General features: G+C 42.8%; 1 protein-coding gene across 5 annotated transcripts in view; it reads left to right on the forward strand.

Moving 5' to 3' along the window:
* The first annotated feature begins 209 nt into the window (after positions 1-209).
* Positions 210-15,504, forward strand: part of LOC139540411 (membrane-associated guanylate kinase, WW and PDZ domain-containing protein 2-like) — a 305,518-nt gene continuing 290,223 nt past the window's right edge. For 3 of the 5 annotated variants that reach the window (XM_071344209.1, XM_071344208.1, XM_071344212.1), the window contains exon 1: positions 212-984. In XM_071344209.1, coding sequence (XP_071200310.1) covers positions 687-984 — 298 coding nt within the window. In that variant the 5' untranslated portion in view covers positions 212-686. Of the gene's footprint in view, positions 985-15,504 lie in introns of all 5 variants that reach the window. The other 2 variants (XM_071344211.1, XM_071344210.1) reach the window with 1 other exon arrangement.

A 15,504-nucleotide genomic window follows, 5' to 3' on the forward strand; every position in this document is an offset into this window, starting at 1 on the left:
AGGCTGTAACACAACAGCATCTTGAAAAGGTAATGGGGTGTGAATACTTTATGTTGGCAATTTAGGATACACTCCGTTTTAACTGACTGAGCACAGACCATTAGACACTCGTGGTGTGTATTGCAGCTATCGGAGACAAGTCAGACAGCCGACATCAGATGCTTTTTCCCCCTTTTTTTTTTACTGCAATAGCATAATAATACATAGAAAACGTTTGTGGTGGAAGAGGACGACGACGAAAGAAACGATTTGATGCTTGTTGCTTTAAATCTGCGCCTGCTCAATCTCAACTGGTCTATGCGCTATGAGCAATCTGGCGGTGCAGACTAAAGAACATTCATCTGCGACTCTATTTTTTTCCTTTCCATCCATCCATCCCTCCTCTCCTCTCCGAACCATTAATCTCCCCTTCTCCAGACTTCACATCCGGTTCACCCGCTAGTAGCCTATCTTCTGTGTCTTGCCTGTGTGTGTGTGTGTGACGGCCTGATTCTCCACCGAGCTGTACTGCAGACCCCCTACCTGAACGCGCTGCGTGCTAGACGGATACTACACCCGGCGTGCATCGGTGATGGAGCTACCGTGTGCGCTCTGAGCTGGTGGGAGCCGATCTGTATGACACAAAGGCCGGGATGAGACGATAGGCTATCGGATGGGCGCCCCGGTTTGGTGATACTCGCTCAACGATGTCCAAGAGTCTGACGAAGAAAAATCACTGGACCAACAAAGTCCACGAAGCGGTCGTCACCAGGAGCATAGAGGGAGAATTTGGCTTCGAGCTGAAGGGGGGCGCGGAGATTGGGCAGTTCCCCTACTTCGGGGAGGTGAAACAAGGAAAAGAGACCGTCCAGAGCGGCAAGCTGGCCCAGGATGAGTTGCTGCTGGAAGTCAACGACACGCCGGTGGCCGGGCTCACCACCCGGGATGTTCTGGCTGTCATCAAACACTGCAAAGATCCGATCCGCTTCAAATGTGTCAAACAAGGTGAGGTATGCCAGACGGGGCCAAAGGCGTAAAAGCATGAACATTGAATGAGTGTGTGTGAGCCGCCGCCACACAGCGACAGATAAGGAGCCATCTGTCTGGTTGTAGCCTATTTTATGTATGTCTACTCATCAGAAATAGCCTATATATGTGTCGTCAGTGGGTAGGCCTATCGCAAACTATGTCACTCAAATGGAAGAGAAATAGTGTCCATAAGCATAGACTATTGGCGCATTTCCATACAGGATTTACCCCAGTGTTATACCCAGAAGGGCGTAGGTGCACATTTTGTTATGGGGTCACCTCTGATGTTGACATGCACTACTACTACCAGAGGTGGGACCAAATCACTGTTATTCTACTAACAAGCGGCGTGCATCGGTGATGGAGCTACCGGTCTGAGTCTCAAGTTGAGTCCCAAGTCGAACTGGTCAAGTCCCAAGTTGTGCATTCTAAGAGCAAGTCAAGTCACAAATCTATACATGCACTGACTTCAATGCTACCAGACAGCCCTTTTTATTATTTTGTCTACAAATACATTTTGATTATGTAATAATTAATTCCAAATGTAAACTTATTAAGTCAATTATTAATATCAAGCATTTTTTACATGCCAAAAGACCAGTAGGCCTATGCTAGTAATTGTTGCTTGGTGCCCCATGTATTGCTGGTGAGCTTGCAAAGTAGATAGTGAATTTTCTTGATCACCAAACCATTTTTGGAGCTGCATATTTATTTATGGCAATCCTCTCTCCCTATAATTTGACGTTTGCGCTGCACCCAATTATATAGCTGTACAGCAAATCAACGGTCTGTTTGCTAGCTCAGTGGCTCTCAAACCTTTTGACCCGTGACCCCCTAAAAAGGAGTGGTTAAAAGTTTGCGACCCCCCCCCCAGCACATGCTCGTGAATACACGTAAACATGCGCTCACAATCTCTGCACATAGGTAGCCTGTCATTACAGCCATTAAACGATGATGCTTTTTTAAAACATAAGATACAGAAATCAACTGCATTTTTTAAAACTGCATTTTGAGATGAAAGTCATTCATTTTAGCAGTCAATATCAACTAAGGATATCATGTCACATTCCCACTCAGCCTTTTGGGGGCCCTAAGTGAGATTTGGTTGGGGGGCCCCCCTATCTTCTGGCAGAACGTTTTAGTGGCCCCTCTCTTGACGAAGGAGTTTCCTGCAATTCTACACATTTTGTCATGGGTCAGAGAGAAAATTGTGAAATTTTTAAACAAATGTAATGCAATTCTACTAGTCTTGCCATGGGGCAGAGAGACTTAAAAAAAAAATTTTACAGCTCATTTCCCAGAAGCACGGCAATTCCCTTTTTTTCAGTAGAAAGACGATTCCCATAGCTTCCCCCATGAAGTTGCACAACGATTTTAAGTCAATCGTTTTAATCAGTATGATATATTTGGGGTTGAAGTGGGAAACCTGAAGTGATAACTTCAGATATTTTCAGTGCCAATGTCATGCGTTTTCCCTTATGATATGACATGCTAATACTTTTCAGTCTACGTTTCTTTTCAGGGCTGGGTTTTATTGCAATGTTACCCATTCAGAAACACCTGCAAAGTTCTTCCTCTTCTCAAGTTGTGACTGAGCCAAACAACTTTTTTTGCCGTAGCCTACACTTCACCGTCTGAGCCGTGGAGCAAATTAAAATAGGGGGTGCAAATTTACATTTTTAACTTAAGCACCAAACTATCATAATCCGTTGAATAATTTGAAGTTTCACTTGTTTTTTAGCTAGTCTGCATAACAAATATTTTATAAATGGTAAAATTGCGTGGGTATGATTGTATTTTGGAACCCTGCTTTCCATCGCTCCAATATGAGTGGTTTTGACCACGCCCCACTGCTTTGATTGGTGCAGCAACAAGTCTCTATCCTATAATGAAAGGACGACCTCGTAAGAAGTCAGAACTTGTTTATCCATTTTTTGTTGTTGCTGTTTTTACATTTGTATTGATGTTTCATGTCTGATGCTTTGTTGTTGTCTATTGACAGCAACATTTGCAGAGCTGGGATGGTTGTGTCCTCCAATACCAGTCAAAAGTTTGGACACACCTAGTCATTCCAGGGTTTTTCTTTATTTTGACTATTTTCTATATTGTAAAATCATAGTGAAGACATCAAAACTATGAAATAACACATGCTGATTATTATTTTTTGGTCCTTAAATGAAACTGGTATATTTCTTTATTTATCACAATTTAGCCAATTTTGGTTTTTAATGCAGGGCCGACAGATAAGTTCCTTACTTTCTCCCCCTTCCACTTGCCTCTTCCATTTGGGTGGTAATGCTGAAATTAGTTGGTTGTAATTTTGAGTAGACCAGACGTTTCCATATATTTTTGGTAGGCGCATGTGTGACATAACGCCACCAGTCCTATTCATGATATCATTTACAAAGATTATACATTTAAAAAAAAAAAATATCCCAATATATATATATATATATATATATATATATATATATATATATATATATATATATATATATATATATATTTTAATCAATTAGTACATTTTAGATTAACCATAATATTTGTTGTAATATTTGTTCTCTTTTCTGGTGGATTAAACTGAAATTGCAACCAACTTTCTATATCTTGTTTGAAAAATAGCGATATTTTGGAGTTCATTTCATTTTCAAATAACCAAAAGTGAGAGGTTGTAGTGTGAATAAAGGGGAAAAAGGCCATTCTTGAACATGGGGTGAGATATTCCTACTAATCTGCTAGAGAACCAGTTTGGATTGAAGTATACTTTTTGTATGACTGACGCCCTTAGTGAGAGGTCTTATGCTTGAATATTTTATAATTCTGCCCTCATTATATAAATAGGTCTGGCTTGCCTTTCCCCCCAAAAAATGAATATTTTTTGCTCATATCATTTTTTTTAAATCACTAGGTGTAGGCAAGGCCATAAGCAAATAGGTCAACTGGGATATGACTAAAGAAATCTGCTTTTTTCATCAAATAGACAGGTATTTTAATTTCCGTGGTAGCAAGATCTTATCTATTTTTGTCAACTTTCTATTAAAATGTATTATAGTGAGAATTTCTTTCTTTCAGGATATGAATACCGAGTATGTCACTTCACCGTCAGACCATTTTATTGGTAAACTTTTTTTGTTTGTAATCCAGTGTCACATTCGTTATAGTGATGAGACCAAAGCGCAGCGTGATTTGAGTACATCTTCTTTAATGAAGAAAGAACACTGAACGAACTATACAAAAACAACAAAACGAACGTGAAGCTATATAATAATAGTGCTGACACAGGCAACTAACCATAGACAATCACCCACGAAATACTCAAGGAATATGGCTGCCTAAATATAGTTCCCAATCAGAGTCTACGATAAACAGCTGCCTCTAATTGAGAACCAATCTAGGCAACCATAGACATACAAAACACCTAGACTAGTAACAACCCCATAAACATACAAAAACCCTAGACAGGACAAAAAACATATCACCCTTGTCACACCCTGACCTAACCAAAAATAATAAAGAAAACAAAGAATACTAAGGTCAGGGCGTGACAGTACCCCCCCCCCAAAGGTGCGGACTCCCGGCCGCACACCTAAGCCTATATGGGAGGGTCTGGGTGGGCATAACTCCGCGGTGGTGGTTCTGGTGAGGGACGTGGACCCCGCTCCACTTCTGACTCGGCCCACTTACGTAATGTCTCTGGAGCGGGAACCCTCACCACCGACCCCGGACTAGAGGACGCCACTGGACTGATGGTTGAGTCTGGAGTGAGTGGCGCCTCTGGACTGACGGGCGGCTCTGGCGCCTCTGGACTGGAGGGAGACTCTGGTGGATCCGGACTGGAGGGAGACTCTGGCGGATCCGGACTGGAGGGAGACTCTGGCGGATCCGGACTGGGGGGAGACTCTGGCGGATCCGGACTGGGGGGAGACTCTGGCGGATCCGGACTGGGGGGAGACTCTGGCGGATCCGGACTGGGGGGAGACTCTGGCGGATCCGGACTGGGGGGAGACTCTGGCGGCTCCTGACTGACGGGCGGCTCAGGCGGCTCCTGACTGACGGGCGGCTCAGGCCTGGAGAGAGAACCTGGAGGGAGGAGACGGAGAGACAGCCTGGTGCGTGGGGCTGCCACAGGACCCACCAGGCTGGGGAGACCTACAGGAGGCCTGGTGCTTGGAGGCACCGGAAGGACCGGGCTGTGGGGGAGCACTGGAGCTCTGGTGCGCAGCCTTGGCACCACTCCCCCAGGCTGGATGACTACTCTAGCCCGGACCCTCCAGAGTGCAGGCACACGTTGAACTGGGCTGTGAGTGAGCACTGGAGATCTGGTGCATACTACGCCCACCTCTCCCTTAGGCTCAATTCCCACATTCGCCCGGCACGAGCAGAGCGCAGGCATAGGACGCACTGCACCCTCCCAGCGCCCCGGAGACACAGCACGCAGAGCCGGCGCAGGATACCCTGGACCGAAATGGCGTACCGGAGACCAGACATGCTGAGCCTGCACAATACGCCCTGGCTGGATGTCCACACTCGCATGACAATTTCGGGGGGTTGTCCTATAGCGCACCAGGCTATGGGCGCGTACTGGCGACACCGTGCACTTAACCGCATAACACGGTGCCTGACCAGTAACGCCCTGCTTACAATAAGCACGAGGAGTGGGCTCAGGTCTCCAACCTGACTCTGCCACACTCCCCGTGTGCCTCCCCCCCAAAATATCTCGGGGCTGCCTCTCGTGCCTGTCGCGTTGCCGTGCTGCCTCCTCATATCGCCACCGCTCAGCTTTCGCTGCCTCCAGCTCTGCCTTGGGGCGGCGATATTCCCCAGCCTGTGCCCAGGGTCCTTTTCAGTCCAAAATCTCCTCCCATGTCCAGGAGTCCAGAACTCGCTGCTGTCCGATACCACGCTGCTTGGTCCTTGGTTGGTGGGTTACTGTCACGTTCGTTATAGTGATGAGACCAAAGTGCAGCGTGATTTGAGTACATCTTCTTTAATGAAGAAAGAACACTGAACGAACTATACAAAAACAACAAAACGAACGTGAAGCTATATAATAATAGTGCTGACACAGGCAACTAACCATAGACAATCACCCACGAAATACTCAAGGAATATGGCTGCCTAAATATGGTTCCCAATCAGAGACAACGATAAACAGCTGCCTCTAATTGAGAACCAATCTAGGCAACCATAGACATACAAAACACCTAGACCAGTAACAACCCCATAAACATACAAAAACCCTAGACAGGACAAAAAACATATATCACCCCCTGACCTAACCAAAAATAATAAAGAAAACAAAGAATACTAAGGCCAGGGCGTGACATCCAGAGAGATTAGGAAAAAATATCTATGTCATCTACGAGGCTGTGGAGGGATCCAAATTTAGGATTTAAAAGAAAAAAACATGATTTATCAGCATACAATGACACCTTTTGTTTTTAAGCTCTGGATTTCTAGGCCTTTGATGTTATTGCTGGATCTAATTTTAATAGCTAACATTTCGATGGGCATAATAAATAGATATGCCGATAGTGGACAACCTTGTTTTACTCCTCTTGACATTTGAATACTTTCTTAGAAGTAGCCATTATTTACTATTTTACACCTAGGGTTACTATACATAACTTTAACCCATTGTGTATCTAGATTCTTCAAAATTAAAATAGTGCCAGCATTTGTATAGCCTTTTCAAAGTCAGCTGTGAATGCCAGGCCTGGTTTCCCTGATTTTTATTTTTTCATTGTGTTCTAGAGTTTCCAGTACTTGTCTTATAATGTTTCCAATGTATCGTCCATGTAAAAAACCTGTCTGATTAGGATGAATAATATCTGCCAATACCTTTTTTTAATTCTATGCGTTTGCACATTGCACATTGTTTTGCATCACGACACTGAAGTGTAAGGGGCCTCCAATTTTTTTAATGGACTGGATCTTTATATTGAACACTTGGGTCCTGTTTCAGTAATAATGAAATCAGACTTTATTGTTGAGTATCTGATAATCTACCATTTTTAAAGGAGTGGTTAAAACATGCTAATAACGGTCCTCGTGAGTACATCAAACTGATATACCATCCAACCCTGGAGGTTTCCCTTACTTAAAGGCTTTAGTTTCATCAAGAAGTCCCTTCCCTGTATTTTGGCCTTCGCATGAGTCTTTCTGTACAGCTGTTAATTTTACATTAGTAATAGGGAAAAAATCCTTACAATTAACTTTGGTTGGTCGAGATGGAGGAGACTGAAACGGAATCATATGCTTTGCTTCCTCAGTTTCCGTCATTTGTTTCTGTAAATCCTTTTTGGTAGCATTTCTATGTTGAAGAAAAAAAGTGGTGCATTTTTCCCCCCATATTCCATCCAGTTCGCATTATTTTTATAATATATTACACTAAATCTTTCTTGAATAATTTCCTCCATTTCTTTGTTTTTCCTCTAATGTATTTTGTGCCTCTATGACACTGTTTTTGTTGCTATCTATCTGTACTGTTAGTCCCTCTTTTTTTCCCTTTCTTAATATTAATTATTTGGACCTAAATTGCTTTTCTTTTAAGATGAGTATTGAATTGCATGGCCTCTAAAGGCACATTTTAAAAGTGTCCCATACAATAATGGCATCTGCTGTACCTATCGGAAAAAGTAATTTCTAAATTATTCTGTCCTGGTTAAAAACACATTTTCATCCAATAGGCTTCGATTCAATTTCCAATACCCTTGCCCATGTGGAAATTCTGTAAGAGTAATGTATATGCCAATTATTTGATTGTCTGACCGCATTCTTTTCCCTATCAATACTTTTAAAACTTTTGGAGCCAGCGAAAGTGACATAAGAAAGTAGTCAAGACGACTAGCTTGATTGAGCCTCTGCCATGTATATGTCACTAGGTTAAGATATTTAAGCCTCCATATATCCACTAGTTCCATTATATACATGATATTTGTGATTTCCTGAAGTGCATAAGAGTGATAGTTTGTAGTGTGATTTATTTTACATTCCATTGATGTATTTAAATCTCCCACCATGACAATAGTCTTGTATTGCTTGATAAATTATTATTTGTATTTTCAAAGAAGCTTGGGTCATCATTATTTGGAACGTATAGATTAATGAGACAAATTTGTTTATGGTCCAATAACGTATTTAAAAGAATCCATCTACCTTGCGGATCTGTTTGAACAATTTGCATATTCAGATCAAAATATTTGTGAATTAATATCATCACCCCTTTTGAGTTTCTTTGCCGATGGAAGAAGTATATTTTGCCCCCCCCAGTCCTTTCTCCACACAACTTCAACTAAAATAGTTGAATGAGTTTCCTATAAACAATAGATATTATATTCCTTCTCTTTTAGCCAGGTAAATACTGATAATAAGAAAATACTATCTGCTAAGCCATTACAATTATAACTGGCTATACACGAGTTTTAGTTTATTTGTATTTTTACATTAATCACCGTTTCAGTAAAAGTGACGGTTTTAGCCAGCCAGCTAATTTTCAACCGCAGTCCCTGGGCAGGTGATTTAAAAACAATGACAATAACAATACAGACATACAATGTGCAGTGAGCACATGCAGTGCAACACGTAGCACGCAGACAGAGCAATAGTATAAATAGCAACAAAACAAATACATAAAATACAATACATAAAATCAACAAAGTGTTTACACACCTCACAAGCTACAGATAACATGGAAAGCAGCAATACACAGCTAGAAATTATGTTCACAAGTCTGTTAGGCCTTTGGCCATGTCTTTATGTTTTTTGTGTGTGTGTGTGTGTGTGTGTGTGTGTGTGTGTGTGTGTGTGTGTGTGTGTGTGTGTGTGTGTGTGTGTGTGTGTGTGTGTGATGGCTTTGTGTGTGTGTGTGAGATGGATTTGTGTGTGAGATGGCTTTGTGTGTGTGAGAAGATGGCTGTGTGTGAGTGTGAGAGAGCTGACAGTGTGTTCCAGACATGGGAAGCTCTCACAGAGAAAGCAGATTGACTAAAGGTGCTTTTCCTTCAAGGAACTATACAGTCACCTCTCATGGCAGACCTTGTGGATCTGCTGCCATGGGTTTGGGTTTTCTGTTTAACAAAAGTACTAAGTGGAGGAGGAGCCAGGCCATTTAGGATCTTGAATACAAGACATGCGTCAGTGTTTTGCACAAGATTTTCCCAACTCAGGAGCTCATGCTTTCTGAGGATGTAACAGTGATAATGGCTAATGGGCTTTCTATCAAGTACTTTGAGAGCCTGTTTGTAGACCGACTGAATGGGTTTTAATGTTGTACAGCAATCTTGGGCCAAACTGGTCAAGATTGCTGTTACGTGGGGGAGTATCATTGCATTGAAGTACACTTTTGCTACCTCTGTAGTCAACCAATTTCGTATGAATTGGAAATTAGCTAGATTGAATGAGGTTATTTTAGTTACCTACAGTGGTTGTGCCACTAAAAGTTGTGCGATTATGCTCCGGGATTTAGAGGTAATTTGTGGTTTAGTACGGTACCCTGCGTCACTACTTCATTGCTCCAGACCACCACAAGGGGGAGTTAGAGCACTGATTATGCTTTTGGGTCCTACTGTGTCTCTACATTTTTATTTAATTTTTTAACCTTTGTTTAACTAGGCAAGTCAGTTAAGAACAAATTCTTATTTACAATGACGGCCTTCCCTGGCCAAATCCAGACGACGCTGGGCCAATGGGACTCACAATCATGGCCGGATGTGATGCAGCCTGGATTTGAATCAGGTACTGCAGTGACACCTCTTGCACTGAGATGCAGTGTCTTGGACCACTGCGTCCCTCGGGAGCCCCTAACTGACAATGAATGGGCGACATAAACCTAAATAGAAACTGATAATTGTGCACGATTTCAGTATTACTTACTAAAACACTAAGGTTTTTATTATTTTATTTTGTTAGGATTATTTTGTTCTTAATGTAGTACTGTAGGCCACTGCCGACCATTCACGTTGTACAGGGCCTGAGTGGCGCAACAGTCTAAGACACAGGCATAGCAGTGCAAGCTGTGTTGTTGCAGATGCTGGTTCAATACCTGTGCTGATCTCCCAGTTTTTTGGTTTCTCTCCCTCTAAAAACAGAAATAAATAATTCTAAATAACAAACTGGCTTTATTTACAAACTAGTAACAATGTCTCACCCCATGTTCAAGAATGGCCTTTTTCTCGCATTTTTTTAAATATAATAAAGAAAATATATATATTATTATTAATTTAGAATGATATAAAAGCAAGTTGGATATTCTCACAGATATATTATTAACCCTGTTATTAGCAGGACAATACAAACTCAGCAAAAAAAGAAACGTCCTCTCACTGTCAACTGCGTTTTTATTTTCAGCAAACTTAAAATGTGTAAATATTTGTATGAACATAACAAGATTCAACAACTGAGACATAAACTGAACAAGTTCCACAGACATGTGACTAACACAAATTGAATAATGTGTCCCTGAACAAAGGCGGGGTCAAAATCAAAAGTAACAGTCAGTATCTGGTGTGGCCACCAGCTGCAATAAGTACTGCAGTGCATCTCCTCCTCATGGACTGCACCAGATTTGCCAGTTCTTGTTGTGAGATGTTACCCCACTCTTCCACCAAGGCACCTGCAAGTTCCTGGACATTTCTGGGGGGAGTGGCCCTAGCCCTCACCCTCCGATACAACAGGTCCCAGACGTGCTCAATGGGATTGAGTGTTCTGGCCATGGCAGAACACTGACATTCCTGTCTTGCAGGAAATAACGCACACGATTGAGCAGTATGGCTGGTGGCATTGTCCTGCTGGAGGGTCATGTCAGGATGAGCCTGCAGGAAGGGTACCACATGAGAGAGGAGGATGTCTTCCCTGTAACGCACAGTGATGAGATTGCCTGCAATGACAACAAGCTCAGTCCAATGAGGCTGTGACACACCGCACCAGAACATGACGGACCCTCCACCTCCAAATCGATCCCGCTCCAGAGTACAGGCCTCGGTTAAACATTCATTCCTTCGACGATAAACGTGAATCCGACCATCACCCCTGGTGAGACAAAACCGCGACTCGTCAGTGAAGAGCACTTTTTGCCAGTCCTGTCTGGTCCAGCGACGGTGGGTTTTTGTCCATAGGCGACGTTGTTGCCACTCTCATTCCAGCCACTCTCAGCCTATTGCGGACAGTCTGAGCACTGATGGAGGGATTGTGCGTTCCTGGTGTAACTCAGGCAGTTGTTGTTGCCATCCTGTACCTGTCCCGCAGGTGTGATGTTCGGATGTACCGATCCCGTGCAGGTATTGTTACACGTTGTCTGCCACTGCGAGGACAATCAGCTGTCCGCCCTGTCTCCCTGTTGCTCTGTTTTAGGCGTCTCACAGTACGGACATTGCAATTTATTGCCCTGGCCACATCTGCAGTCCTCATACCTCCTTGCAGCATGCCTAAGGCACGTTCACGCAGATGAGCAGGGACCCTGGGCATCTTTCTTTTGGTGTTTTTCATAGTCAGTAGAAAAGCCTCTTTAGTGTCCTAAGTTTTCATAACTGTGACCTTAATTGCCTACCGTCTGTAAGCTGTTAGTGTCTTAATGACCATTCCACAGGTGCATGTTGATTAATTGTTTATGGTTCATTGAACAAGCATGGGAAACAGTGTTTAACCCCTTTACAATGAAGATCTGTGAAGTTATTTGGATTTTTACGAATTATCTTTGATAGACAGGGTCTTGAAAAAGTGACATTTCTTTTTTTGCTGAGTTTATATTTTGATTGTTCAAATCAAATCCATTTTGATTTGTCACGTGCTGTATACAACATGCGCAGTATTCAACCTTACCGTGAAATGCTTACTTACAAGCCCTTAACCAACAATGTAGTTTTACGAAAATAGAGTTAAGAAAATATTAACTAAATAAACTAAATAAAAAATTTAAACAAAAGTAACACAAAATTGCAACGAGGTTATATACAGGGGGTACCGCTACCGAGTCATTGTGCAGGGTTACAGGTTAGTCGAAGTAATTTGTACATGTAGGCAGGGGTAAAGTGACTATGCATAGATAATAAACAGCGAGTAGCAGCAGTATAAAAACAAAAGGGAGTGGTGGTGTCAATGCAAATAGTCCAGGTAACCATTTGATTAATTGTTCAGCAGTCTTATGGCTTGGGGTAGAAGCTATTAAGGAGTTTTGGTCCTAGACTTGGCGCTACGGTACCGCTTGTCGTGCAGTAGCAGAGAGAACAGTCTACGACTTGGGTGACTGGAGTCTTTGACAGTTTTTGGGACCTTCCTCTGACACTGCCTAGTTTAAAGGTCCTGGATGGAAGGAAGCTTGGCCCCAGTGATGTACTGAGCTATGCACACTACTCTCTGTAGCGTCTTATCGTCATATGCCGAGCAGTTGCTGGTCAGGATGCTCTCTGGTGCAAATGTAGAACTTTTTGAGGATCTGGGGACACATGCCAAATCTTTTCAGTCTCCTGAGGGGGAAAGATGTTGTCGTGCCCTCTTCACGACTGTTTTGGTGTGTTTGGACCATGATAGCTTGTTGGTGATGTGGACACCAAGGAACTTGAAACTCTCGATCCGCTCCAGTACAGCCCTGTCGATGTGAATGAGGGCGTGTTTGGCCCTCCTTTTCCTGTAGTTTACGATCAGCTCCTTTGTCTTGCTCGTGTTGAGGGAGAGGTTGTTGTCCTGGCCAGGTCTCATCGTTGTCGGTAATCAGGCCTGCCACCGTTGTGTAATCAGCAAACTTAATGATGTTGTTGGAGTTGTGTTTGGCCACGCAGTCGTGGGTTAACAGAGAGTACAGGAGAGGACTAAACTCGCAGCCCTGAGGGACCCCAGTGTTGAGGATCAGAGTGGCAGACGTGTTGTTACCTACCCGTACCACCTGGCGGCGGCCCGTCAGGAAGTCCAGGATCCAGTTGCAGAGGGAGCTGTTTAGTCCCACTGTCCTTAGCTTAGTGATGAGCTTTGTGTGCTCTATGGTGTTGAATGCTGAGCTGTAGTCAATGAACAGCATTCTCATATAGGTGTTCCTTTTGTCCAGGTGGGAAAGGGCAGTGTGGAGGCGGTATGCGAGTTGGATTGCGACTAGGGTATCCGGGATGATGGTGTTGATGTGAGCCATGGCCAGCCTTTAAATTCATGGCTACCGACGTGAGTACTACTGGTGATCTGCTTGAAGCATGTTTTAATTACAGACTCGGTCAGGGAGAGGTTGAAAATGTCAGTGAAGACACTTGCCAGTTGGTCCGCGCATGCTCTGAGTACACGTCCTGGTAATCCGTCTGGCCTCGCGGCCTTGTGAATGTTGAACTGTTTAAAGGTCTTGCCCACATCTGCTACGGAGAGCGTGATCAGAACTTGGCCCTGATCAGACCAGGTTTACCATTAGCAATATGTTTGGTAATTTGATTTAAACAATGCCTTCAGAAAGTATTCACACCTGTTTACTCTTTCCACATTTTGTGTTACAGACTGAATTTTAAGTTGATTCAATTTATATTTTCTGTCACTGGCCTAGACACACAATACCCTATAATGTCAAAGTAGAATTCTGTTTTTTTACATATTCATTTAAAAATAAATGTTTGTGTTTGTGAACAGAGCCCCATAACCAGCATGCTGAGTGGACTCTTGTCTAGGTTCATGTCTTTGTATGTGAGCGAGTTGTGGTGGAATGTGTGGGCATCGCTTCCTTTTAGTTGTTTGCAGAATTTAACAGCTCTTTTCTGAATTTTTATAACTAGCTGGTATAGTCCTAACTCTGCTCTGCATGCATTGGTTGGAGTTTTGCATTGTACACAAAGTCCATGCAGAATTTTGCTAAAGTATAGTCCCTCAATTGAGTGTTTGTCCCATTTTGTGAATTCTTGGTTGGTGAGTGGACCCCAGAACTGACAATCATAGAGGACAATGGGATCTATTACTGATTTGAAGTATTTTTTTAGCCAGATCCTAATTAGTGTGTTGAGTTTTATGTTCCCTTTGATGGCGTAGAAGGTCTAGATATATTATTATTATTATTTCTAAATCTGGCTCCTGGATCTTTTTTGTAACACTATTTTATGTCTTTCTGAATTTCACTGTCAGGGTCCAAGTCTGACAGAAGATCTAGGTGCCGCTGTAGGCCCTAATCTGGCTTTTTTATGGCGGTTTTGGAGCAGTGTCTTCTTCCTTGCTGAGTGGCCTTTCAGGTTATGTTGATATATAGGCGCATTACACTGTGGATATAGATACTGCTGTACCTGTTTCCTCCAGCATCTTCACAAGGTCCTTTGCTGTTGTCCTGGGATTGATTTACACTTTTTGCACCAAAGTACGTTCATCTCTAGGAGACAGAATGTGTCTCCTTCCTGAGCAGTATGACGGTTGCATGGTCCCATGGTGTTTATACTTGCGTACTATTGTTTTTACAGATGAACGTGGTGCCTTCAGGTGTTTGGAAATTGCTCCCAAGGATGAACCAAACTTGTGGAGGTCCACAATTTTTTTCTGAGGTCTTGGCATATTTTCCCATGATGTCAAGCAAAGAGGCACTGAGTTTGAAGGTAGGCCTTGAAATACATCCACAGGTACACCTCCAATTGACTCAAATGATGTCAATTAGCCTATCAGAAGCTTCTAAAGTCACGACACCATTTTCTGGGATTTTCCAAGCTGTTTAAAGGCATAGTCAATTTAGTGTATGTAAACTTCTGACCCACTGGAATTGTGATACAGTGAATTTTAAGTGGAATATTCTGTCTGTAAACAATTGTTGGAAAAATTACTTGTGTCATGCACAAAGTAGATGTCCTAATCGACTTGCCAAAACTATCATTCCTGAAAGAAGCTAGCTAGCTAACAAGGAGTGTCTAGTTGGCAGAAGAGAAGAAGGGACAAAGAAGGGACAAAGTGGGACAAAATAAGGACAGAAGAAAAGGGAAAGGGGACATTAAGGTGAAGCAGTCCTCTAAAGACACAAAAGACAATAATACAAGAAACAACACTTCTATTGCCTCTCCCTCTACGATACGCACTTCCGGTTTGGTTTGGAGCGAGTAGTTGTATTCCGCTTTGCTCCACAGGTAGTATTACAGGTAGTATTACATTTCATTTCATTACAGTACAACAGTTTGATTTGTTTGATCTTAGCTGGCTACATAGCCGTCTTTGTATCCAAGATAATTGTGTAGTCTAGAGTAATTGTCGAGGTTACCTAGCCAGTTAGAGGTTACCTAGCCTGCTACACTTTCAAACAAAGTCAACAACGCAGCCACTGCTAGCTAGCCTATTTCACCAGCCAGCAGTACTATATCATTTTAGTCAATAAGATTTTTTGCAACGTAAGCTTAACTTTCTGAACATTCGAGACGTGTAGTCCACTTGTCATTCCAATCTCCTTTGCATTAGCGTAGCCTCTTCTGTAGCCTGTCAACTATGTGTCTGTCTATCCCTGTTCTCTCCTCTCTGCACAGACCATACAAACGCTTCACACCGCGTGGCCGCTGCTACTCTAACCTG

The sequence above is a fragment of the Salvelinus alpinus genome, chromosome 15 (assembly GCF_045679555.1).
Source record: "Salvelinus alpinus chromosome 15, SLU_Salpinus.1, whole genome shotgun sequence".
NCBI lineage: Eukaryota > Metazoa > Chordata > Actinopteri > Salmoniformes > Salmonidae > Salvelinus > Salvelinus alpinus.